The sequence below is a fragment of the Ruditapes philippinarum genome, unplaced genomic scaffold, assembly GCF_026571515.1.
Source record: "Ruditapes philippinarum isolate M1 unplaced genomic scaffold, ASM2657151v2 ctg1597_1_1_1_1, whole genome shotgun sequence".
In the NCBI taxonomy this organism is placed as follows: Eukaryota; Metazoa; Mollusca; class Bivalvia; order Venerida; family Veneridae; genus Ruditapes; species Ruditapes philippinarum.
The window spans coordinates 20,396-48,388 of NW_026857128.1; the positions used below are offsets into that span (position 1 = coordinate 20,396).

The following is a 27,993-nucleotide window of genomic DNA, read 5'->3' on the forward strand; positions in this document are numbered from 1 at the left end:
TTGATAAAATCCTCGCAGAAATAGAAATATCATACATATGTTAGTAAGAATGAGTTTTCGTATTGCTTTAAAATTAAATTTTGATTAGTAAGGATATGACAGTAAGCTCATGAAATCGGATTTGATTCCTCATATACACTTACAATCATGCAATATTTTCATTCTACATATTGTCATAGCCTTATAATGGCTTATGCCATAGTATATACAAGTAGTTCATAACAGACCTACATAGTATGATTATTTTATTTTACTGATTACACCAAAGTGATAAACATAAAGTGCATGAAACTTTGAGCAGTCTTGTGCATCTAAAAATAAGCACCTATAGATAAACAGTTTCCAAAGATACAATCTTTTGATACTTAATATTTATAAGATTGTAATTTTGTTTTAATTGGAAAAATGATTTACTTATAAAACTAACATTTGACCATTGTGCTGACAGGTGTGTGCAAAGAAAATGTTTGTTATCAAAACACGAGTAATATAATATCTGAATGAGTTTGTAATCAACAAAATTGTTTTCTTCAGTCTTTTCATTTAGGGTTTTGATCCTGAATATTCATTATACCCCCGAAACGAAGTTTATCTTCACTAATTACAGAGTTATTGCCCTTTGTTACTTTTCCTTGTCCGGAGCATAACTTGAAAACTACTACATGTAGTTGGAATTCAAAGCAACTTCATACAGTGGTCAAGCACAATAAGAAAAAGCGCAGTGCACAAGAACCATAACTCTATCTAAAGTAATTACAAAGTTATTGCCCTTTGTTACTTTTCCATTGCTGCGTTTTTTGTCCGGAGCATAACTTAAAGACTAATGGTTGGAATTCAATACAACTTCATACAATGATCAAGAACATAGAGAGGAAGTGAAGTGCACAAGAACCATAACTCCATCTTGACTAATTACACGAAGTTTATCTTCACTAATTACAGAGTTATGGTCCTTTGTTACTCTTCCTTGTCTGGATAATAACTTAAAAACTACTGGTTGGAATTCTATACAACTTCATACAATCGTCAAGCACATTAAGAGAAAGTGCAGTGCACAAGAAGTATAACATCATTTTGACAAATTACAGAGTAATTGCCCTTTGAAACTTTTCCTTGTCCGGAGCATTACTTATGAAGGACTGGTTGGAATTCAAAACAAGTTCATACAATGGTCAAGCACAATAAGAGGAAGTGTAGTGCACAAAAACCATAACTCTGTCCAGATTAATTATAGAGCTTATTGCCCTTTGTTACTTTTCCGCTGCTTTTTTTGTCCAGAGCATAACTTGAAAACTACTAGTTGGAATTCAATACAATTTCATACAATGGTCAAGTATATTGAGAAAAAGCGCAGTGCACAGAAACCATAACTCTTTCTTGATTCATTTAAGAGCTTTTGCTCTTTGTTGCTTTTTATTGTACAGTGTATAACTTGAAAATTAATGGTTGGAATTCAAAAAAACTGCATACAAAGGTCAAGGGCAGTGAGATGGAGTGCAGTACACAAGAATCATAACTCCATCTTCAGTATTTGTAGAATCATTGCCCTTTGTTCCTTTTCTTTGTCGGGTGCATAACTTCAAAACTACATGTAATGTTTAGAATTCAATGAAACTTCATTCAATGGTCAAACGCAATGAGAGGAAGTGCAGTGCTCAAAAAGCGTAACTCTTTTTGGACTTATTACAGAGTAATTCCAATGGTCAACCACATTGAAAGGAAATGCAACATAAAAGAACCACAACTGTCTTTAATTGCCCACAACCATAACTATATTTCAGTTCTTTTGCAAGGTATTCTGTTGCTTATTTCCGAAGCAGTCTTGCGGGGGTATAAATCACATTTAGTGATAGTTCTAGTTTAATTTGAAATGGTTTCTGTTTTCACAATTTGTGTAATATTTATAACAATTTGAGGGAAGTTTCTAACAACGGAAAAGCGGTGAAACTTAAATGCATTTAAAAAGTGTTGCATAAACATAATTAATAGTTTCATACTTTATACATCTATTTAAACAAACGACAATGACACGTCCATAAATTAAATACAGTTTTATTATTTTACTACTTAAATGTATATACTTTTTATTTGTTTATGGTGTTTATTTTTAAATATAGTATTGTATTTCGTAAGAGCATGCATATAGAGAAATCAATTAATAGAATTATTCATGCTTGTTTTCATCATTTATTATTTTATAAATTGTTGATGATGTGTATGAATAAAAGGCTTGTTTCAACAAAGCATATAACTGATAAACATACATAACGCTACCATACAAATAAAAGTAACAGTTAATATAACATCTGGAGCTTTCCAAATATTAATTTAAAAACTTAAAATTGCAGTTTATTATAGGTATCTATGATTTCTGGAGCTTTCCAAATATTAATTTAAAAACTTAAAATTGCAGTTTATCATAGGTATCTATGATTTCTGGAGCTTTCCAAATATTAATTTAAAAACTTAAAATTGCAGTTTATCATAGGTATCTATGATTTCTGGAGCTTTCCAAACATTAATTTAACTAATTTAACAACTTAAAATTGCAGTTTATCATATGTATCTATAACTTCTGGAGCTTTCCAAATATTAATTTAACAACTTAAAATTGCAGTTTATCATAGGTATCTATAACTTCTGGAGCTTTCCAAATATTAATTTAAAAACTTAAAATTGCAGTTTATCATAGGTATCTATGATTTCTGGAGCTTTCCAAATATTAACTTAACAACTTAAAATTGCAGTTTAGTTCATACATGTTGATACCATGACTAGAAAGAGAACTAGACGTTTTTAAGTAAAAAATCTATCAACAATTATTCATGACATATATCTCACATTTTTTTCACACGGGTTACAAACCTAGTTAGATATAAAATTTGATGGGCAGTCTAATCACATCCTGGTAACATTTCCATGCATAATGTTCCCCAGGATTCTTTATTTAATCCGAGGGAATTTCAGCATTGTTTCATTTAGTTATTTTGTATTCCATTATATTGTACTTTCAAGTCATTTCATTGTGCGTTTAACCACCAAAATACTAAAGCTAACACAGCCAACAAGAAACGCTGTCAATGAAGAAAACAACTTATAAATGGTTAAAATCACAAATGACATAATGACCTCAAAATTGATAGGAGCCGCCGTCAACTGGTCATGGACAACGTCCTTAACAAGTTTCATTCCTTCTCAAATATTGAGCGGACACCGAATTTACTTTAAGTGACACTGTGGCTCTGACCTAATGATATAAAAATGAATAAGGAATATCTACTGGCAATGACCCCCCTCAATACTAACTTTTAAGATATATGTCTGTCTTTGATCATCAACATAAACAAGTTAATGTACTTTTCTTCTTTTTGTACCTAAGTCTTTTTGACTAAATGGACTAAATGAAGTCTATAAACCACTGGATACATGTCAGTCTTATGCTAATCGAAGAATGGATGACATTTGATCGATGTTTTGAGGATTATGTATTGTCATGTTAACGACTACAATTAAAATGAGAAGGTGGTAAAGTCATGTTTCGACAAAGACAAAGTTATAACATCTTGGCAAACGTCAACATATAGCATGTAACCAATTGCACCTGAAAATTCACATTCATTACGAATGTTAGATAAAAAAAATATTCTCTTCTATTCCTACATCAGTTTGGTCAATAATTTTTACACGTTTTTCTTGTTACTCATCAGCTTCTACCTAAACATCCTACAACTCTACATTATTTGAAATACATGATCTGAGGAAATAATTTTTAATGACAAATTTGTTATGAATATTATCTGTTAACGACATTTGTAAGTACTAGTTTCATTAATTGTGTTACAGTAACATTTCAAATTATAGATACCGGTATTTTATTGGAAACATATTTGATTCGTTGTTCATACGAAACTAAACAATAAGGCAAACATCACACTTGAATTATCGTTTGTTTGTTATTCAGAGTCAGTAGATAAGTTATATAGCTTGATATTCCTTACAAACAATATCAATATGTGAGAATTATTCAAGCCAACAACAAATTAACTTGTACTAACTTGTTATCTATACACGACACACATTGAATCAAAATTTAAGTTCATTGAAAGTACACAGGTGATGACATAATTCCGATATATCAAGCAAGTTGAAAAGGGAGCGGTGGCCAAAGGTAAAGGTGTCTGTCTCTCAACCCGTTAAAGCCCTAATCGGGGCACGACATGACACCAATGCTGGTTGGTTCCAGGATGCGCTTATATGAGTTGCAAGAACTTATTTCGCAATCGATTTAAACTAAATGTTTAAATGTTTAAACCAAGTTGAAAATTTGAACATTAACAGTCATCAAAATTATACATGTATTTGTATGGCTTTATAAATGTTATTTGTGTTATGTCATTAAATTTATTTAATTTGAGTTAGGTTGAGTATCAGTGTGAGCAAAATTGATGTAGAGGCCTCAAAAAGTAAAAAAATGCCCTATTTAGGCCCCAAACACAGTTTTTTGACACCGCCCCATCAAAATGGTACATCAGGGGGTTGCCAGAAGGGGGTGTGCCTCATTCTGTTTGGGGGGTTTGTAGGGGAACGGCAGGCCCCCTCATCGCCAAGAAAATTTTGGACATGTGACAGGCTAAAAATAAACTCGGGTCGATCTTAGGGTAACTAGTAACCGACGCTGCAAAGCCTTTTACTCTATTTCAATTCATTGAGAAGTTGGAACACTTTGAAATCAGTTTTGATGGAAAAAAAACAATGCAAAATAGTGTTTTTTCGCAATTTTGAGACGTCCCCCCGTTGCCATGGTAACAGGAAATTTACGATTGAGCATGCTGTTACAGAGGCTATGGTCAAGTCAACATTTGTGCCAAGTTTCATCTTTATTGAAGCATTTTTCATAGTTTCATAGCATTGAACTTGTTACTGGAGGCTTTTCAATGAAAACGGCCATTTTTCACAATACATGTATGTTCATGGGGTTAAAGGTTAATGATGACTCAATTTAATAACAATGTATACGTTTTTGGATTTGGGAAGTTTAAAGTAAATTGAGTACAAGTAGTAATTATCAGCTGTGTTTATCCGACTTGTTAATGTTTTTTGCATGGACTATTTTAAAATATCACAAATGATTTTTTTTAAAATGCTGATATTCAAGAAGCACGCCTCCGGATTCATGATAATTTTAATGAAAATATTTTGAAAATGTTTTTAGAAGTAAAATATTGTGAAATGAACGAAGACAGTCAGTTACAAATTGCAAACGGCGTTTACAATCCACATAAATTACCAAAAAGAGATCAATATATGCAAATATAGCCCTTATTTCGTTAGCCACGCAGTAGAAATATTGTGATTAATACTGCAGAATACTTTAAAATATTTTGCCTCATCTGGAGGTGTTCAGCCTTTTTTCAATGATATTGTATCAAAGTATTCTCTTTATTATAACGATTTCTTCCCTACAACAGTTCTACAGAAATAGCGTCAAAATAAGTGTGTATTTTTTTCTTTTCATCAATACAATTTATTACTTATTTTAATACTATATCAAAACTATATACATGTATAGTGATCAAATGTCATTCTTTAATCTTAAAGTATGTTTGTTAAAATATTCTCTGCAGACATAAATCAATTATATTGATGTAGTTTAATATCTTCAAGCAAATCCTTAACACATATTTCATTGAATCAAATTTTACAAAATAATTATGTTATGCATGGCATAGTTTTGCCGCTCTTTAGTTATAATTTGTTAAAACGTTGTTTTTGTTGTTGTTGTTTTTTAATATGGATATAAAATATGCAAGGTAAAATTTAAAACACACTTAAAATACCTTGTTTATGATGAACGCTTTTATTTTATAACTTACCAGTACAAAAATCATGAAGTACATGGTCAGAGGACCATAGAGAGTTTCATAATTATATTCTTCTTCAGATTATTTTTTACAGAGCAACCTTATCCACTAGGCCATCCATCTTTTCTACAGAATATGATTATTTTTTACATCAGATGACGTCATTACTCGACAGTTTGTATTTGTTTATAAAGAAAATTCTAGAATTAACTAGAATTACAAAGGTTAACAATTAATTACCGTTATGTTATTTCGCTTGGGCTAAAATAACAGTGATAGTTCTAGTGGTGACTTATACAATTCAACCTTTAAAGGTCAGTTATTCTAATAAAGGATGTTTGAATCTGAAATAAGCTTTGTGAACAGCAATGTAATGTATAAATGCATATTACATTGTATATGACTAGTATATGTATGATACGTTCTAACCTGCAATACTATTTTATTGCGAGACCGATATATATATCTTCAAGGGTCAACGTTGGCGATTTGTTTCTAAAAGTTATGAGGGCTCTGTTATGTCAAAAGGAAACAAATACTCAGACTTATATGTTTTCCAACTTTACCAAAATACTTTTTCGTGTGTTTGTGTTGATTTTGTTTGTTTGCGTGTATTAATTTCTCAAAATATTTACAAAACACACACTATAGCGAAACAGTTTTAAAAATTTAAATGTGTTCCAAAATGCAGTTTAGTTAAACCAACAGGAAATTAGACCAAATGCATACAAGAAATAAAAACATACTATTTTTGACACTCCAGACATAACATATTTGTGTAGCTTTCTCTAAATCAGGAAATGTGTATTATAAAAGCATGTGACATGATAATAAATATTATTTGAAACGTGGGTTTAGGTGTATAATAAATTATTGTGCAAGTAAAGTTCAAGATTACATATGTAAATATCTACATAATTTGTATGTTTTATTTATATAAGATTCGTTGTGTCTATTTTATTAAATCTCTTACAGTAATTAACATAAAATTACATTGAGGTGTACTTATATGAAGTAATTTCAAAGTTGAAAAAAGAATTTTAATATAATAAGCTTGTCTGTTTTTACGATTATAATGTGTTGTGATAATATATTTAACATTTTTATGAATACCAAAGGTCAATTTATTTGTATAATTCACATGGATTCCGGCACCAATTCTTGTTTTTTGTTTTTTAAACGATATGTTTCCTTTATTTTATGAAACATTCTAAGTTTCCGGCAAAGAAACGAAAAAAGGAGCTCAACAGTTTTTTTTTTCAAAACATGTATAAATATAATTTTGTTATAAGCTCTGTTATAATTGAGTTATAAGCTCAATTATTTTATGCTCGGTTATAATTCAGTTATAGGCCCAGTTATAATTCAGCTTTATGCTTAGTTTTCAGCTCAGCTGTAAGCTTAAACGTACCCTTTTTCTGAATTTTAAGCAAATTTTCAGCTTAAAGCAAATTTTTACGACTTCATTTTGTATTATTTTTAACCTAAACCGAATAGTTAACTCAGTATAGTGTGCCAATAGTAATTCTAACAGCGCCTGTGTCACCATACAGACTTACAAATACTGAAACAGAGACACAAAGAAATAGCACCATCAATTGTACACAGCCAGTGAATAGCTTACTAGAGGAAGGGGATGTTTATAAACAAATGGGAATGGCCAGTTACCATTAACAACGATACGACACAAAACGATAATTTCAAACAACTCATACAAAACAACTGAGTAAAACATTTAATTGAAAACCTCATAACGATGCACTCAATCTCACTCGTTGTCCCACCTAGATCATAAAAGACGAGGCAACGTCAATGAAATAGTTAATTGCTAAACGAAGTTCTAACAATGGCCTTGGTTACAAAATAACTAAAGCAAAATTATACTCGTGTAAATGTATATGTGAAAATACAACTGAATGACCATAACAAAAGTAACCAATACGTTTCGAGGAGGCAGAGCAAGAAGAAATTAAGCACTAAGGATTCGGCAAAGTTTGGCAGAGGACCAACAGAAAAACGTTTTCAGAAATGTATACTACAGTCTTTTCCTTAGCCCCTAAGGTGTTATCAAAACAGGAAAGAGAAATTTCCTTAACTGTAATTAAAGATGTAGTATGTTTTAATATAGTTAAATCATAATTATTTGATAATTTTTCTAAAGCAAAAGCATAACGACACATTTCCTTTTGTTGTTTATAGGTAAAAAGTCACATTTCCACAATCAAGCAGTAGTATTACCAAGTCGCAAAATACTTTTTATATTGCTTGAATTCTTATTCAACAAATATAGGTATTTATAATTAATTTATAATAGCATTGGCCCTGCTGACAATCATAACAGCAAACAATATCAAATTTTATTAATTGCGAAATATATTCCGTCGTTATTGACTTTTTTGCCCTTCTCACCCAGAATGCGCATTCGCAAATTGCTACTTCCGTTTCTATGGAACTATGGTATTGTAAAAAACGTCTTTACACCACTTATGATGTTGCACATGTCCGTTCAACAACATTGCACTCTATATCATCAATTTTATCAAAATTATATAAAATGGTTTTGAAGGGAGATTTTTTAAAATCCTATAAAGATATAAATGTGCTGGTAGAAAGGATTTTTAATTGAATTTGTTTTTTTTATATGTTGGCTATTATGTTAACACATCCGATGCATATTTTAATATAATATAATTATCCAAAAGCATTACTAAAAACCATTCACTTAATAAACAAATATTTTTCGATGACTCACACATTTTTGTATGATCTGCGACAACTGGCGGACTTCTTCTACAACATGAATGTTCTGCTCTGGTTTATAACGTTAATTGACTCTTATGTTAACAAGATATATTTTTATCAGAAGTGTCAAATGCCATCTGTAAAAGTTTTTTTTATATAATTTCATGAAACATAATGATGTTAATTGGCCTACATACGAGGATAACCACAAGTATAAGCTCTTATAAACTTTTGTAACATCTCATTCATTAAAGTTTTATATATAAATATGTGCTCGCTGTCGAGCCATTTAATCAATACAATATTTTTTATCAATGTTTATTTCCCTTCTCGTTTACTTTATGTGAAGTAAGGTACTGTTTATTCTAGGGTATACGTTTTGTTTACTTTTATTAATATTATTATCACTTATATTTATTAATTTATTTATTAATTACTGTGAGCAAAATAGATTGGAAATCCATGCTTAAAAATAGACTCAACATAACTGTGTTTAGTTTATCAGGTGTTTTTTTCCAAATACAGAGACCCTGGTCTCGTATCAAAATCTTTAATTGTTTTTAATGATGTGAGCATCTAACGAACATTTAATGTCTATAAGATATATATTTCTACATAACACATTTGTCTTTGATATTTGATACCAATTAGATCTCATTGTATTTCTACTTTGAGTTTATAATCTACTTTTTTCCAGCACATTGTAATGATATATGTGTGTGACGATTATTGATATGCTTGAAATATCGACAAAAGTGAAAAGTGATATATTTACATGTATCATGATTGTTTTAACCACCAGCCGACATTTGCAAGTGTTAGAATACCAATCAGATTAATATCGTATATCACCAATCGTATATCGCCCTGTACAGAACAACAACAACAACAACAACAACAACAAAATATAAGAACCAACATCTGAAGTATTAGTGTCGAAAACGTATATATTCTATTTGTGCACAAAGTCATAGTTTATCATTGATTGTTTGGACGTCCGTCTTTAAGGTCGTTGACTTCAAGCCACTTGCCCCTCACTGATGTGGGTTCGAATCCCGAAAGGGACTTTGGATTCTTCCATGTGAGGAAGTTATTCAGCTAACTTACAGAACATCAGTGGTTCTACTCAGGTGTCCGTTCGTGCCTGAAATAATGCAAAAAGGCGTACCTGAGGTCTTCCTCCACTAGTTAAGTTGGTAAAGTCGGTACAGTGCGACGTAAAACTCAATCAAAATAAATACAATTATTGATTGGCACTATTTTCTCTATGCAAAAATAAATCAGCTTGAGTTTTTCATTTACATAAATGTTGATTTATGTTGTTTGTACTGTGTAAAAACATTAACAATTGTGTCATGTCTTTATTTACTTATCTTCAATATACATTTCAGCTGCTGACCCTTCTGTGTATGAATTTTGATACTTATTGCAGAAAAATGACGTGAAAATGCGTTTCTGTAGATGTCATAAACAATGGAAAAGATTGAGTACAATATAAATCTTACTCAGACATTGTATTTAATCAGACACGTATCTAGCCAAAGACTATTTGTTTTTGAAGTGTTTTGTGTGCATGTGCGTGCTTGTGTACAAATGTGTACGCGTGCCTGTGCGAAAAAATGGAATCGATGCATAATAATAACATTGCATATGTCTGACTTCTGGTCATATTACTGGTTGATCACACAGTCGTCTGCCCGATATTTGCTGGACTGTATCGCTATTTACCGGAAAGATTTTTCTTCGTTCTATGGCATTACATTGTTTCTATTTCGGATAATGGAAAATGGACAACAGATTATATTTCACTGGAACAAAATTGTTTGGTTGATGATATTTGACTTCATTTTTAGAATAAATGTTGCATATGGTTTCCTATTCCTGCTTCCTTTTTTATGTTAGTTCTGACTTTATTTAGCACCTTTACAGAAATAACTTCCATTTCTGAGTATTTGCATGGCCATTCTCCTAGTTAAGAAAACAAGAGAGTATACTATTTTACTTACTTACTTTATTAAACATTGATAATCTTTATGCACGAATAAAAAAAGTAAGAAATTACCTAAAATGGTTAAACCTGATCTACCAGGAAAAGTGTATTAATAGGATGTATAATACGACAAACCCGTCTGCTTAAAATAAAGCGGAGATTTCAGAAATGGTTTGTCGACATGATGTACAACCGATTATCCCCTGTATTTAAATTAGCATGAAAGTACAAGTCAATATGTTGATAACCATTAATTTTCTGATGTGGCTACATATTAACTGACTTGAAAAACTAATGTCAATAAAGGTCACATGGTTTAGCTCTTGTCAGAGGATTAGTGTCATTTTTATTTATACATCCTAATGGCTGAATTAAGTAACTTTCATGGTCACCTTTTTCTAAATTGAATATAATCTTTTAACTTGATAACGTCTTTAAATCAGGTAAAACTGTAGTTTTATCCACTACCTAAAGGCACATTTTTAATCTGTGTGGTATTTTCAGTAATTTCAATGGTTTAAATGTCAGATTCAGTCTAATCCGCACTTGTTATTTAAAATTTCCCCATTAATAATGACAGACAATATCGTCAAAAGTATTTTCAGCTTTTCAGATTTTTAAAAAATTAGTCCAGATGCAACAGAATTTAGTGTTCATTACATTATATAACTGAATCTCTTAATTAAGGATAACAACGTTACATAATAATACATGAAAACCTTTCCCGTCTAATTGAAAAATTCATTTCGCATTATATTGAACCATTTTAACTAATTTATATTTACTAATTTATTTGTCTGCTGCACAGATGCTTGTACATGTATTAGTCACCGGTCGTTAACTTTACAGTACACGATATGCAATATACTTCTGAAAATAAAACAAATCTAGACATATGTGGAATGATGATGTACATAAAACAACGATCTTATTTTTGATTTGAAAAAAATAGACTTGTAATACTGTTCATCCATATAACATTCTCGCTTAATACTCAAAATTCATATTAATTTACATGTTGTGATAGCTTAAAGTGAATTGGTCTATAATATAAGGTTGGTAATACAATGAATAATAACGTTAACAGTATTAAGTATCAGACATAACGACAAACCACGAAAGAACTACGAGTATGTGGAAGTTGTTGGCAAGTGTGAGATACATGATCCGACACATATATTTATATAGCAATTATTTTACTGTTCTAGAACAACATATTATTATCGATCATATAAATGTTCATTATAAGTCACTTAGAACTAAATCAACACTTTTTTTAAACAACTCTTTATAAGAATGTCCAAATGATACATTTCTACAGTTTTTTATCAATATTTGGAAACAATTATGGAAAATGTGCCCATTGTAGACCAATCCACTTTAAACTAGAAAACAAAACCTCGGTTTCTTGTAATAAGTTATATTCAGTCGCTTTTTACTTTGCATCTGGGTCATTAACTTTTAAAGTTATTGCAATTGTAAATATTTTCTCCATTACCATGAAGATGAAGATATGAAATTTTGAATTAAATACATACAAATTAGCTATAAATCAAATTAATTCATTCACTGTGTCATAGAAGATCAAACAGAGCGATATGAAGAAAATTGTGAATAAGAAAGAATTAATATTTTATTTATATTTTACATTATATTAGGAAATTGATAAAGGCATTGAGTCAAAATATTTTAATTTAACAAAATTTCTACTCATACACATGAGTAAAATGATACAAAATCAGCCCATAAGTTTTACATTATAATATGAAGTGAATTTTGAATGATTAATGGCATTGGTATTTAGATTTATTTCGACAGAAGAAACAGTCATGTGACATAATAAACAATCATAACATTGCACGTAAAAACACGCAGTCATGATGAGCCCGCAATGGAATCAAACGACAGATGCCACAATTTCTGCATATTTTGTTTCAACGTACTAATGCACTTAAAGAGTAGAGAACCGAAATTAGAGCTCTGAGTTACTCTGAGTAAACGTAAGCTTAACATCAACAAGCTAAAGCCTGACCTGATGCCAGAAAAGGGACTAAGTATCCGAATACTCATGTTGTTTCTTAGCAGCATTTATCTCAATGTGTGAACTGTTATACAGATTTAAATGCCCATGCAGATGGCACATTTCACACATTTATTTTGCAAATAAATATATTTGAAAGGTTGCCATTGTTTGAGCTAAGTATAGCATGTAACCTATAGAACAAACTCTGCTTTAGAAAATGTAAACCATATAATGTGCCGAAAAATGTAGCATACATAATGTTAAGATAGATATTTCACACTTTTTTGTAGATATGAACCTTTACGATTACTGCATGCGTTTCCAAGGCTTGACTTAATATATAGATTATTCTGCCTTTTGCGATGCATAAATAAATATTTATTTATAAATCAATGATGTATTGCAATACTGGATATGGTGATTAGGTACACGGTATTTTGCATCCATGTTGAAAGGAACAATCATAATCTAAGATTGGATATGGAGAAAGCAAGGCTGTGTATAGATACATAACAATAGAGAAATAATAAAAGACAAAACCAAATGATGATTTGTATGCTTATATACAATAATGTACAAATCTCAGTGGACAAAATGGGCATACATTTTCAGCGTTATTTTAAGGATAAAATCTGCACCTTTATGTAATGTTTAATCAATCCCAATTTTAATACTAATTTCATATTTCAGTCAAATCAGTTATAAATGGTTAGTTAGTTTGGTTTTATCTTTAATAAATTCACAAAATAAGATTTTACGCTTATTTTGCAAATAATAAAAATGAATATTAACAAATAGATAAATAAATGTGGAATTTACATAATTCGATGCATATATAACAGATATTCTTGGATTGGTTTTTATTGCACAGCTTTACTTTGATGAATTACCAAATAAAGAAAACATTAGCTAATGCATTTTGATATGGCCATTTTACATTTCATGTGTTTTACGTTGAAAATACATTGAAGTAGGCAAAGGGATGTTTTATCTAAAACTTTCGTTAAACGCTTGTAAACTTTATATTTATACACGATTATACACGACTTATACGACACTTGGATATAATATTAGACTTAATTTACTTGTCATAGTACACGGTTAAACTATCAAATTTAAACGCTGCATCAATGATGAGCTGCTTTACAAAATGTCATTTGAAGATAAATTGAGCGACTATTCAATGATTAATACAATACGAGGTATATTAAACGGTTGGATTTAAATGTGAAAGATATAAAGTAGTGTTAAATATTCATCATTTACAGTGTTTCGTTTTTCGTTTGCGCATTAAAATTGGTGCACTGAAATGTTGGCGTGAAATTAATACAATAAACTGATAACAGAAAAATACAAAATCGAAACAGAAAGCGGATGATATAAATGAAGATGGGTAACAGGAGTTACTGTATGTTTGCATGTGATTAGACGTTTTAGATGTAACAATTAAAATTTGAACGATTGGACAATATAATCCTGTTTGATAACAAATATTACTCTAATTAAAATAATAATGAATCAGTTAAAAGCAAAATTAGGAATTTTGATTTGTGTTCTGTTCTTCTTTGTTGTGATGATAACGTGCGAAAGTGCTGAAATTAAACGTTTACATAGGTCAAAAAGATATATAGAATGGGGTCCGGATATAGCCGGTCCTTATTGTTCAACACGCCCCGGGGGATGTTGTCAAGGGCGTATTGACACGTGTTCGGTTCCTATTCTTGACACGTTGTGTTATTGTGACGAGTTTTGTAATAGAACAAGAGGAGATTGTTGCCCTGATTTTTTCTCATTTTGTCTTGGTCAACGATCAACACCGGCGCCTTTGAGAGGTGAGTTTATTTTTCAAAGAATGAAATCATTTTAAAATCTGATACGCTGACATCACTTGTCTGATAACGCTGGAGAATGTTTGTTCCCGACAGAAAAATACATATTTAACTTCATTAAAACTGCTTACGATATAAACCTGCAATTGAGTTTTTAGAAATAATTTAACGTTTGTTATAATATTCCTTATAAATCTCGCATTTTATCGCCAGCTTTATATCTTCCGCTTACAAAAAAGGCATTCGATTCGTTTTACATTGTGTCATCTCTAAATAATTAAAGATTTAGCTCAGTTATAAATCAGTAAAGTTGTCATGTTATCATACATGTTGATTGTAATTTTATGTAATGTCATAACTCTGACATTATGTAAATAAATTATGCAACCAGATCGCATTCTTCAACGTGCAAACACATGAATAGATAACAAAACGTGACTGCGAACAAGTAGCCTAGTTTGGCATTCAAAATTTAAATGTAATTTAACATTATTTCAAAGTTTGTACAGATATTAAACATCATACTTTGAGACTTGTCTGCTCCTGCGACTATTAATTTCGTAAAGAAAAATGAAATGCATACGATGTTGCCAAAAAAAAAAGCTTTTTAAATCTTCATGTGTATATTTTGTACTTGTAACTAAAAAATAGGACTACTTATGATATAAATAAACATTACAATATTACGAAACATGAAAAATCACAATAAGTTAATCAATTGATTTGTAAATATTTTACCTTATAAGTCTATATGTCTTTATGCCGGATAAAATATACTAGGACATGAATAGCATTCCTTAATTGCTTTTCAGGATAAAATCTCTGGAAAAGGAATGATTCCTTCGAAGTAATGAAAACAACAAAATTACTTGGCAAGAATAATTGAATAATTCATTTAATTATAGTTAAATGAGCATTAAATGAGAATGTGATGTACGAAAATGTTCTAAAAATACATTATATGCTTATATCATTTAAACATGACATGAAAGGAAATGTGTAAACATTGAATTTGTTACTCAGTGTTTTACTCTTTATATTCCTATTGTAACTTTTTGCTTTCTGGTGTCAGTGATAACATAAGCTGTCCGAGTTTTGAAGTGCAATATCAAAAGTGTTATTCCTGTTCAAATATATTTCTATTTCGATAAATCAAAACGTCGTTTGTTGTAAGCAAGTGATTTTTTATCTAGGCTTTAGTTTGTCTCATTTCAACACAAGAAACTTTTGATAAATTTACGAGCAGTAAGAAATTTGTATATCGATTTCTAAAGTTCAATCCTGTGATGATTTTTTTTCAACATGTTAGATAAACACTTGCAAGTTAATGACAGCTCTGTCAACGTTTCCTTATTTGTGTCGCACTACAACGCTTGAAAATAGTCATAATTTATGTTGTATATCTGTATAGCATTGATTGGTAGATATGATGTCGTCAGGAAGTCAGGATGTGTCTAGCGTAATTCATTCTTTGGATTTTTCGTACATAACATAGAATAGATTTTGCACTAATTTTCTTTTCATTGTATAATATTAACTAGGTAAACATAATCTATTTGTTTAATTTAGAAATATACAATGTTTGGACAACAAACACAATTCTGCTAAAAACTGATACAGCGATGATTAAATAAAATCGTAGCGAGCTTGACAGTATGGACGGACAAGCAAATTTTCAGACAATAACATTGATACGTCTTTTATTTTCCTAATAGTATTTCACGACATCCCTCCGGTTTAAAAATGTATCATAGGACAACCTCCCCCCCCCCCCTAGTTTGTTAAATGTATATCAAATGCAGTTGTAATCTCAAAAGAAATACAACAGTAAATGAATTATAATTTAAACATAAGCTTCAGAGTGCTTTTGATATAAATTTAGCAAATGTCTAGACAAATCTGTCCATCTTTACATATCTACTTATTCTTTTTTAGAGTATGGGGGAAATAATATCCTTATACCATACTTCACATATAAATGAAACATTTCAAAAGACGATACATTGATTCTAACATGTTCCTCAATCCAAAAATAAAAATACAAAAGATGTATTTTGTAAAAAGTTAAAAATACAAATGACATGTTGATGTAAACAAGTAAATCAACATTTTTCAATTGACATAATAACAACACTGTTGGATGCTGTTGTTTTTGTTGTTTTTCTTTTCAATAAGATGAAAAGAACAGATAGAATAAATTATTTCCTTTAGAAATGATGTCCTTGTCAGTGTTGTAATTGTAAACATATCTCATTTGAGAATTTGCTGTTGAATTAAACATTTCATATAATAATTTTTAAGCAGGCGACATTTATCATTTTACAGTATTAAAATGTTCTTTTCATGACGAGATAAGATCTAGTTTGCTGTTATAATTAAGGTTGTAAGGTAGAGTTTTAAGTACGTCACTATAGCAAGTTGATAAATTATAAGTTATTTATGCACATTTAATGTAAAGCTAACGTAAAAATTTCTAATAGACTAATTGGATTAAAAGTAAAGTTTCACTCCTTATTAACTAAAAAATAATTTTGAATTAAAAAAGGTAAAATGTTGTCACACAAGAAATGTGTCAGAAGTTGTGATGCAAAATCTTGGAAATAACCCGGCTAGAAGTCATGTTTGGTATTTGTTTTGTCTTTGATATTGCATGACGACCACAAAATGATGAGTAATTAAACATGATGCAGATGAAATAATCTAATATATGTATTTATATCCATGTATTTCATGCACAATTTACACCATTTTTTGTAATATTCAAGCACAAACAAGCAATTGTTTTTGTTAAAAATGCGTTACATAGTAATATTTCAAAGGACATCTTTCCAACCAATATCAAGACCTTGTAATATTTAAAAGCAACAAACATTCTGTATCTTTATATTCTGTAATGTTGCCTATACAATTGGTCCAATGTTTGGTTTAATCTGATGTAATTATTGGATTCTATTTTCTTCACCATGTCCAATGACCGTAATTGGCAGAGTTACATGACAGTTTGAAAATAATACGCTTGACCACAGACGATAACGATATGAACCTGTCTGAATTTAAGTTATGACCATTCTTATGAGATACATTTTTATGGGGAATATCGTTTTAGTAAGGTTACAGACTACTCATGAGGGCACGTTTTAAAAATCCAAATAGACAGTCAACGTTTTTTATACCCCCGTTTGAAAAACAGGTCGTGTTACAGTTTCGCTCCTGGCGGGCGGTCGATCGGGCGGGCGAGCGGTCTTGTTCTTTTGATTTTTTTTCTCGTGCTTTTTATCTTTTTTATGAAAATTGTTGATTTTCTTTAAAATCTTTCGAACTGTTGATTTTAGAAATAGTTAAGCTAAATATATTCTTAACTATCTTTTAAGTATCCTAACGAACAGAGCGTTATTTAAACAAATTATCTTAATGTAACAATGTTGCATGATTAAATGCACGAAGGTTTTAAACAATGAAATAATTACTGTAGGTGTTCTTTGCTATAACATATCTTTGCTTAATTTTTAATTTTTAGGTGGGTGTTATTGTTACAATTATAGAAAAAGTTCATTTCTTTTGGAGAATATTAAGTGGTTTTGTGATGTAATAGTATGAAAAATTGCGATAATGATAATTGGGGTGAAAAGCAGATTCATTGCTAAATACCAATAGAATGAGTGCATACCTAGGTGGTTAGAATCGTAAGCAAAATATATAGTATCGTTGCAGATGAAGTACATTTTTGTTTAACTATAGTTGATTAAATGTGTTTTACATTCTTCTGTTGGTTCATTTATAACAGCGAAATCGGTGTTTATGTTAATTGTTGTTTTCGGTATGCATCAATTGTGTACATACATCTAAAATAACATATAGTTTGATCTAACTTTATTTTGCGACATGCTGTTGCCTTGTTGATACTGCTTGACATTCAGTGTTGTAATTATTATTGCCTTGTTTAATTGTCTCTCATTCAGATTTAGTACTTGACCACGTCATTGACATATAATTTATCATATGTCCTTAAAAACATTTTATATCCGCCAAAAATACATTTTTACTAATGTACTATGTCTTACATTGTAAATCACATTTTCAAGCCAACACGGTCACAAATATGGCCATTTCTAGAATTAAGGATTTGTATTCTCTCTCGCACAATTTAACGCTCCTCAAGTTCATTAAATAATCTTTTTTATGACATAATATCTAAAAGAGATTGAAAAGGTTTTTCAAGAACACTTCTGACGGTGTTACGTGTTATATCATTATAGATCAAACTTATCTCTCTAAACCCTTTATAATTTATTGTGTATCTTTTTTAAACGACAGTGTTTAGACATCTGCGGACGTTTCTCAATTATTGAATATGTCATATTCTATTCAAATGTTACCCTCTGCTTACTTCGGTGATAAGTGGCGTGGATCCTACATTAATTTAACCACTGTCATCTATCAGTAGGCTAAATCAAACTTTTCTTCGTGTTTGAAACATATTAGTTCTCATTTTAGTTCTTTCATACATTTTGACTGCAAATATATATTAAGATTCTTTTCTTAAGCCGCCTTTTAGAAAGTCAGAGAGAGTTATAAATATAAACAATTTCATCGACTTTCATGACAATATAAGATCTTACGATCGGCATTATAATTGTGGTTATATACGCCATCATGATAGTAATCAGACGACTGTTTGAAAGTATGGATCGAATGTTTAGATGAAGTGTTTTACCTTTTATCAAATGTGTGTGAATGTCACGATCATTTAAGAACAAATTGTGAAGGTTTTTTTACTTTTGAATGATAGCTCCTTTTCTTAATTTTTTTCGAGCTCTTCTGTAAAATGATGTGTTCTAATACTGAATTTATTTTTAAAACTTCTCTCCCTTAGCAGCTTAGTTAACTCACTACCGTTATTTTAGCGAACGATTGTGAAACATTCGATCGATGAACAGAAGACAATTCTAAAACTAATTGTTGCATAGCTCAAGTGGTATCTGGGAACAATCATAACATTACATGTAAAACCCTGTCAGCCAGATTTATATCGGTGTTAAAGTATTAATCGTTTCAATCCACAAGAATGTTTGACATGTTAAGCAATATCAAAACAGAAAAATATTATAAATAAAATAAACTTTATTAGACTCAGTCTTGTATTAATCCATTGTGTTATGTCTGGTGTACAGTCTGGTGTTATTCATGTTATATCATTTATCTGTGTAATATGTTTCATATTCATCCGATATGTAACCCCGCAATGTATATACTTTTAGAATTTGTATAGGATATACTGTAATTAACTGCAATTAATTGTATCGTGAAAATCATGTTAAATGTAAAAATGGCTAATGAATAACAGTTATCCTCTTTTTTATATACTATTTTTACATATGTTCATTTTTTACTTACATAACTCACTAGTGCAATGCTCAATACATACCAACGACTGTACAAATAAAACATATTCAGCTCCATTTTTAAAATGATGATGATTTTCATTTTTATTTATTGTTTATTTTTATCCCTTGATTATTATTATTATCATCATTTATTATCTTTACTGTTTTACTTTTATTTACTTTAAGGCAAAATGTACTACTTTATCAAACTTCCTAACAAAGAGTATGCTGGTTTAGCTCTATATTGATGGAATAGATTTGGGTTCTATCTACTCTAGCGCCAAATAGTTACAGAACATTCATACTGACATATAACTTATTCTTATGGTTCATATAAGTAGCAAAGGTGTAGCCAAACAGACTTTCTGACTGTCATGTTGTTACTGTGATATGCTAAGTCTATTTTTTACAGCAAAACCTTGTAAATATGAACGATCCTCGTGTGATTACAATGAACTGATACTATTTATGTATTGGTTTATCTACACATTTACATGTTAATCGTAAAGTTGACAATATAATATGTCTTAATCAAAAAACAAACAATTTTATCTCAATTGAGCTATTTATAAAAGTGTGTCAATCTCTTATTATTATATTACTCGGATATGCTTACTAATATTGTTATCCCTTTTTAAGTCTAATTCTTGGACTTAGCGTCGTGACATAAGAAGGTACGTACGAGCAGCTAAGATGGAAACACATGTACGTCTGGTACAAGGTCCACATCGTTAGGTAAAAATATTAAACTATGAAAATTATTTTGGGTTAACATTGAAGTACGTGTTATAGTTCGGTACGTTGAACTTGAAATAATGCCAATGATAATTTTTATCTGTCAAGATAAACACATGTAAGTAAACATGTAGTTCAATTAAGTGACACATTGTTAAACTATTATACGTATACGTCAAATGAAAATTAGTGTCGTGTTTAATAGACCAGAAGTGAAAGTTGTAAGTAATAATGAGAGTTGTTAAAGGTCAGTTTTAGACAAAATGAGAAAATAGGGTGCTAAATGTAGTTTATCAGCATGATCTAAATTTGGATGATATTAAAGTACACCTCCGGGAGACTGGAACGGAAATGTTCAACACGTATATTCTTCAAAACTTTATTGACACTCTTATAATAAGAGTTATAAATTTTGAGGTTTTCTTGCATGGGTGTAAAGAAACACCTTGAAAAATATAAATGTACTAGTATTTCAATAAAAGTGTGGCCAAGTAGTTTTCATATCATCCAGGTCATATATTGAGATAACTTAAACTTAAAATTATTTCTCCATATAATTTTAGATTGCTTTTATAAAGAAAAGTGATGAACGGGTCAATGATCAAGTTTCTTCCCCAACATTAAGTTGATAAAATATCTAAGGATCCTGCGTACATTTCGGTAATTTACCTTAAATAGAGATATAATTTTATCAAATAGATATACCATATTAGAAACAATGATTACATGTACCTGAATTCTGTTTGAAATTAATCTATAATGCTGATGAAATATAACTAAACTTTTTACTAATATTTCAGTGATTAATGGGACGTGCATGAAAAACTCTAGTGACAATAGACTATTATCACCAGATGTATCTGTAATCTTTTCCAAAAAAACTTACCACGCTTAATATATTATTAAGGGATTTGTCCAGCTTTCAATCTGGACAAAATCATACATTATTTTTAGAAAAAATAAATTTCAAAACATGTACTGACTTAACAGCAAACAATGCAGACCATGAGATGCACCAGTTGATCTTGGCCTACCCTGATCGCAAGGGTTTTGTCATTTGCGTCCAGAAGGTTAAGAATAGAATTAAACTTACCTATATCGGTCAAAATAAATCGAATACACTCGTTGGGGTTATTCTAAACTACCTTTGTAGCATAATTTTGAATACACAATCAAAATGTCTACAAAAAACATGTGTTACATTTTCATTTTGATATTTTAATGAATGAGTAGCGTTGTTTTACAAATGTAATTGACAGTAATTCTACTATTTTGAATTTGACAGACTAAGTCTTTTGTCCAAATGATTCAAAATAATGTTCCCATGCTGCAACGCAGATATCAACTATGACAAAATGTGATATTATCTTTAGAACAGATATTGCAACCTGGTGTTGTGAACAATCTTTTGTTCAGTTACATGCATTTTAATAATCATGTTATATGTTATTCTATGTTATTTGTACAAAAGACCAAACCTATTCTGATAATATCTAGATTGCGCGTTAAGATTTCCCATAGATCTAAACGCTTGTAGATTTAACATAATTTATATTGTCGTTAATATTTGTAACAAGGCCTCACCTTTGTATGTGCATTCCGACTAGCTAGGTGATATATTTGGCGAAACATGTATCTCCATATCGACATCATGTCTTAATTGTGAATATGGAAGTACATTAACAATATATTTGTACGAGAGAATAAATGGAGTCACCCCTTATTACTGGAGCCAGAAAATAACAACAAAAAACACTTTTATCATTGCAGTGTTCTATTTCGTTTATATATTTTATTATTTTATGAACTCTAATTCGTCACGAATTGGAATAAATTTAAATTGATGCATTGAACAAGAGACAGATTTCTGACGTCGTGCAGTATTAAAAAAGGAAGCTTCAAAAATATTACGCTCCCTTTGCTGCTCACTGAATGTGAGTGACAGTGAAATATTCGACCGGTGCGCAGGAGAGTACAAAAATATCAACGTCATAATCTTTTGCTGACAATTTCCAATTAATGAATCATGACCAGACTAATTACTATTGTTTAAAGTACTCATTCGATAATTGTGAATTTGAAGCACTTATTCCAGCACATGAAGCAGCTCCGCAGCTCACTGTATACACTCACGTTAAGTGGGCGACAGTGAAACATTCGACCGGTGCGCAGGAGAGTACAAAAATGTCAACGTCATAAACTTTTAGTGACAATTTCCAATTAAAGAATCATGACCAGACTAATAAGTATGTTTTAAGTACTCATACGATAACTGTGCATTTGAAGCACTTATTCCAACACATAAGGCAGCTCCGCAGCTCACTGTATACACTCACGTTATGTGAACGACAGTGAAACTTTCGACCGGTGCGCAGGAGAGTACAAAAATATCAACGTCATAAACTTTTGCTGGCAATTTCTAATTTTATGACTCATGACCAGACTAATTAATACTGATTTAAGTACACATACGATAATTGAAAATTCTCTAATCCCAGCACATGAAGAGTTTGTCAATGTGAAAGATTTATAAACTTTTTTCCTGTCATCTTAGTATATATAAGATAATTATGGTCATATAAAAAGTTGAAAAGTAAGTTCGATGTTAAACACTTTTTACTTGATAAATTAATAAGATTAAATTTCAATTTTGATTAATCAAAGCGATCATGTAACATTATTTGAATATTATATTTCAAAGGAATATATTATTAATCTCTTTATAGTACCGATATATTCTTTGATCTTAATGTACCTCAGATATCTCTATCTTTGATGACATAAATTATCTTTTGTACTTATTTACGTTATACATATACATCTCGTAGAAGTCGTTGAACCATATTTTGAAATATCAAAATTTCCTTGCGATTGTATTAAATATATGTCGCCGTTCTTTGTAGTAACGAGAAAAACGGCTTGCATTATTTCGACGCATTTAATTTCCCTATTAATTATAATTCATGTCGAAGAAATTGGCTGGCAGATAAGTTAACTCAATACCGTTAGTAAACGATTGTGAAACATTCGACCGATGCGCAGAAACTAATTGTCCATAGCTCTAATAGTATCTTTTTACCAATTATAATAATATACTGAATTGGCAGCTGATTTCATCAGTGTTTAAGCATTAAATTAGGTACTACAATAATCGCTCCAAAAGTACAAGATGTTTAAATGATATTCAATGCCAAAACAGAGAAATATTGTGAAATAAAATAAACTTTGTTTGACTCATCCTCGTATTAATCTATTTATCTAATGTATTTTCCGTAGTTATTCATGCTATCTGTTTTATCTGTGTAATATATTTCACATACATATATGGCATATACCACAATGGTATACTTTTTGTGTAGGATGGACAGAAATTTCACTGACGATTTAACTAATTAGGAATGTATGGTATATTTACGAATACCCAGGAATCTTAATGTTGTTATTGTACTATTGTATCTAACTCTTTCGTTTATATAATGAAACCTGCAATAAACGATAGTTAGATCACACATAATGTATATAATTACATGTTTTCGTTATGTTAAGGACTGAATCACAGTCGAGGTAATGACGGTGACCTTCACAACCCAGTTTTACTTGTCAAATTAGTACAATATTTTACAGAACAGAAAAGATTTCATTATTCAATATGACTTGAACATTACAGTTCCTGGCCATATTTCAAAGTTTCAAAGAAAATATTAAGATACTACATGGTAAATATAGAAATCTTAAGAAAATTGGTGAATAATGCTTTTAAATATGAAATATATATTACCGGATGTGCATTTACACCGGGGTGTTTTATAACACATATTTGTTGATGGAAATTTGTAAAGTCCATGTTAGAAATGCAACAGGTTGTGGTTAAGAGATAGAATCGCTAAATATGATCGTGCATCTAATTGTTCACGTAAAATGTGAAGACAAGAATACTCGAGTCGCTTTGGTGATAGAATAATCCATCCAGACAATGTTTTATAAATATGTTTTGTAAGAGCTGTATTTAATTCGGAATTGTTTGATATATAAAATTTCTCATTTTTGTTGTTGAGTTTTACCTCGCACCAACACTATAAAGGTGCCAGCTCTAATGGTCGATGAAGACCTCAGATGCCCCGTGCATTATTTCAGGCACGATTAGGCACCTGAGTAGAAACACCGTCATTAGAAGCTAGTTGTGTTGGATAGCATCCTCCCATGAATGAATCCAAAATCCTTTAAAGTTTCTGGACCCACAGCAGTGGAGGGCAAGTGGTTTGAAGTAAACGACCTTAACCACTCGGTCACGGACACCGCTTCACTTTCCTTCTTTTTATATGAATATTACAATTGAGTGCAGTAACGGGTTAACTCCTATTAAATTATATAAGGAATCAACCCGTTACTGCACAAATGTGACGATTGATGGTAATGATTTAAAGATTATGTCGTAACATTATATCAAATTACTAACAAATATCTAGTAATAATTATAATACATAAACTATTCTTCAATGAGTGTTTGCTCGTCATTTTAATGTGTCCAAAAAAAAAACAATTTCCTGTGTCAATGAAGCTACTTTTCATATTACGCGTCAACTGCCATCTTTCTATAATTGCCTGATATGTAATGGTGTAAAATGATCTAATTACGAACATAACTACTACATGTACTAAAGCCCGCTGTTTTAAACATTGTCTATAGTTTATGTTCAATGTTTAACCAATTGTTGTTTATAGTTACAAATACAGTGGTTTCGTTTGTTTCCCTTTTCCAGTTAGTTTGTGTGCAGGAAATTTAATAAATCCTATATTTGTTTCAACAAATGTTTTAAAGGCATATAATATACCATGTTTTACCAATCACTAGATTTCGTAGTTTCCTATAGTTATTGAACAAGTTTTTTTTACAGTCCTTTTATATTTTAATGGTACATGTATGTGTAGAAGTGAGACTGATATAAAATATTCTTCTTATTATTATCATTTTTGTTGTTGTTGTTGCTTAAATTGCTTAAACATTCAGATATTACGTTAATGGTGGCTATTATAGTCGGCTCTCAATTCTGTTTTATCTGGTCCATTGATATACTTCCTATCAAATACCACTGAAGTCGCTGTCAGGAGACTTTGGTTAGACTTAAATTACCATTGGCAGCTCTAAGACAGCCTTAAGCAAGCATATATTATAAAATTAAGTAAATTATAGATTAAACGTCCGCTACAATAGTTTCTGGAAACAAGTTTTTTTTATAAAATCATCAGAGACATAGAAATATCATACATATGTTAGTAAGAATGAGTATCCATATTGCTTTAAAATTAAATATAAAATTTTGATTGGTTAGGATATGACAGTTAGCTCGTAAAATCGGATTTTATTCCTCATATACAGTAACAATCATGTAATATTTGCATTCTAGATAATTGTCATAGCCTTATCATAGCGTTCAATGAGTGCCGCATTTCCTTGTTGATTTTGTTTATCATATTTTATATTGGTTTATACTATACTTAATTAAGTAGAACATTACAGACCAACATACTATGCTTTTTATCTACTTTACTTGATTACATCTAACCGATTAACGAGAAAACTTGAAAAAAGAACACTCTTGAGTATATAAAACCTACTTAATACTTATTAAATCCTACTTTTATCTTAATTGATAAAATGATTTACATATAAACCACTGTGCTGACAGGTGTTTGCAAAGAATATGTTTGATATCAAATCACGAGTAATATAATATCTAAAAGAGTTTGTAATCAAGAAAATTGCTTTCTTCAGTCTTAAGGGTTTTGCTCTTGGATATTCATTTCATTTGAAATTGTTTCTTTGTAATATTTATAACATTTTAGGGTAGTTTCCAACAACAGAAAAGCGGTGGAACTTGCATGTATCTAAAAGTTTTTGCATTAGCATAATAAGTATTTTTATAATTTATACATCTATTTAAACAAATGGCAATGTCACGTCCATAAATTGATACATTTTATTATTTAACTACTCAAATGAAAACACTTTGTCTATATTCGTCTATAGTGTGTTTAAAATATAGTATATTGTATTTCATAAGAGCATGCATAAAACGAAATCAAATAATGGAATTACCCACGCTCGTGCATACAATTTATTATTATTGTAAATGTTGGTGATGTATTTAAATATAAGGCCTGTTTTAACAAAGCCATAAATAACGCTACCATACAATTAAAAGTAACATTAAATATGTATATATAATTTCTGGAACATTTCGAATATTAATTTAACAACTTAAAACTGCAGTTTAGTTCATATATGTTGATACCTTGACTAGAAAGAGAACTAGACCTTTTGAAAATAATTCACGACACATATATTCACAATTTTTCACACGGGTTACAAACCTAGATAGATAAACAATTTGATGGGCAGTCTAATCACATCCTAGTAACATTTCCATACATAATGATCACCAGAATTAATCCGAGGGGATTTCAGCATTGTTTCATTCAGTTATTCTGTACATTGTATTCCATTATATTGTACTTTCAAGTCATTTTGTGTGTAACCAACAAAATACTGAAGCTGACATAGCCAACAAAAAACGTTGTCAATGAAGAAAACAATATACAAGTGATTAAAATCACAAATGACCTAATGACCAAAATTGATAGGAGCCATCAACTGTTCATGGACAAAGTCCCTAACAAGTTTCACAAACCTAAGCTTATTCCTTCCCAAATGACCTTAATATTTGACCTGATGACATCAAAATTAATAGACAATATTAACTGACCAAGGGCAATGTATATATCATTTTTCGAAAAACCTTGTTCAAATATTGACCGGACACAATCTTAACTTTTAGTGCCACTGTGACTTTGACCTTATTATATAAAAAATGAATAACGAATATCTTCTCCTCCTCAATACTGCATTTTAAGATATATGTCTTTCTCTGATCATCAACATAAACAAGTTAGTGTGGTTTCTTCTTTTTGTATTTAAGAATTTTGGACTATTGTAGCCTATAAACCATTGGATGTCCGCCAGAACGAGCAAGTGCCATACTACATAATACGACCGAAGTTATCTCATGCACAAAACTTAATTGCTAATCCAAGAATGGGTGACATTTGAACGCTGTTTTTAGGATTAAATTGTGCCATGTTAACGACTACAATTAAAATGAGGAGGAGGGGACATTTATCTCGACAAAGACAAAGTAACGACATCTTGGCAAACGTCAACATAGAGCGTGTAACTAATTGCACCTGAAATTTTACATTCATTACGATTGTTAGATAAAAGCAATTATTTTCTTCTATTCCTACCAGTCAAATGAAGTACACATGTACCTTGTTTTAAATACAGCATTTGTTTCCCAGCCTGCCCTGTAACATAGAATACCCCCATCTCTGATCGTTGAGTCCAGAAACTGTTACATTTTGATTCGATAAA

General features: G+C 30.5%; 1 protein-coding gene across 2 annotated transcripts in view; it reads left to right on the top strand.

The window, feature by feature from the left end:
* LOC132748854 (uncharacterized peptidase C1-like protein F26E4.3) overlaps positions 1 to 27,993 on the top strand; it is a 57,835-nt gene that overhangs the window by 11,482 nt on the left and 18,360 nt on the right. Inside the window, exon 1 of one of the 2 annotated variants that reach the window (XM_060738506.1) lies at positions 13,687 to 14,448. The exons of the other annotated variant lie outside the window; for it this stretch is intronic. Within the exon in view, the coding sequence (XP_060594489.1) occupies positions 14,130 to 14,448 (319 nt within the window). The 5' untranslated portion in view covers positions 13,687 to 14,129. Of the gene's footprint in view, positions 1 to 13,686; positions 14,449 to 27,993 lie in introns of those variants that run through there. 2 annotated transcript variants of the gene reach the window in all.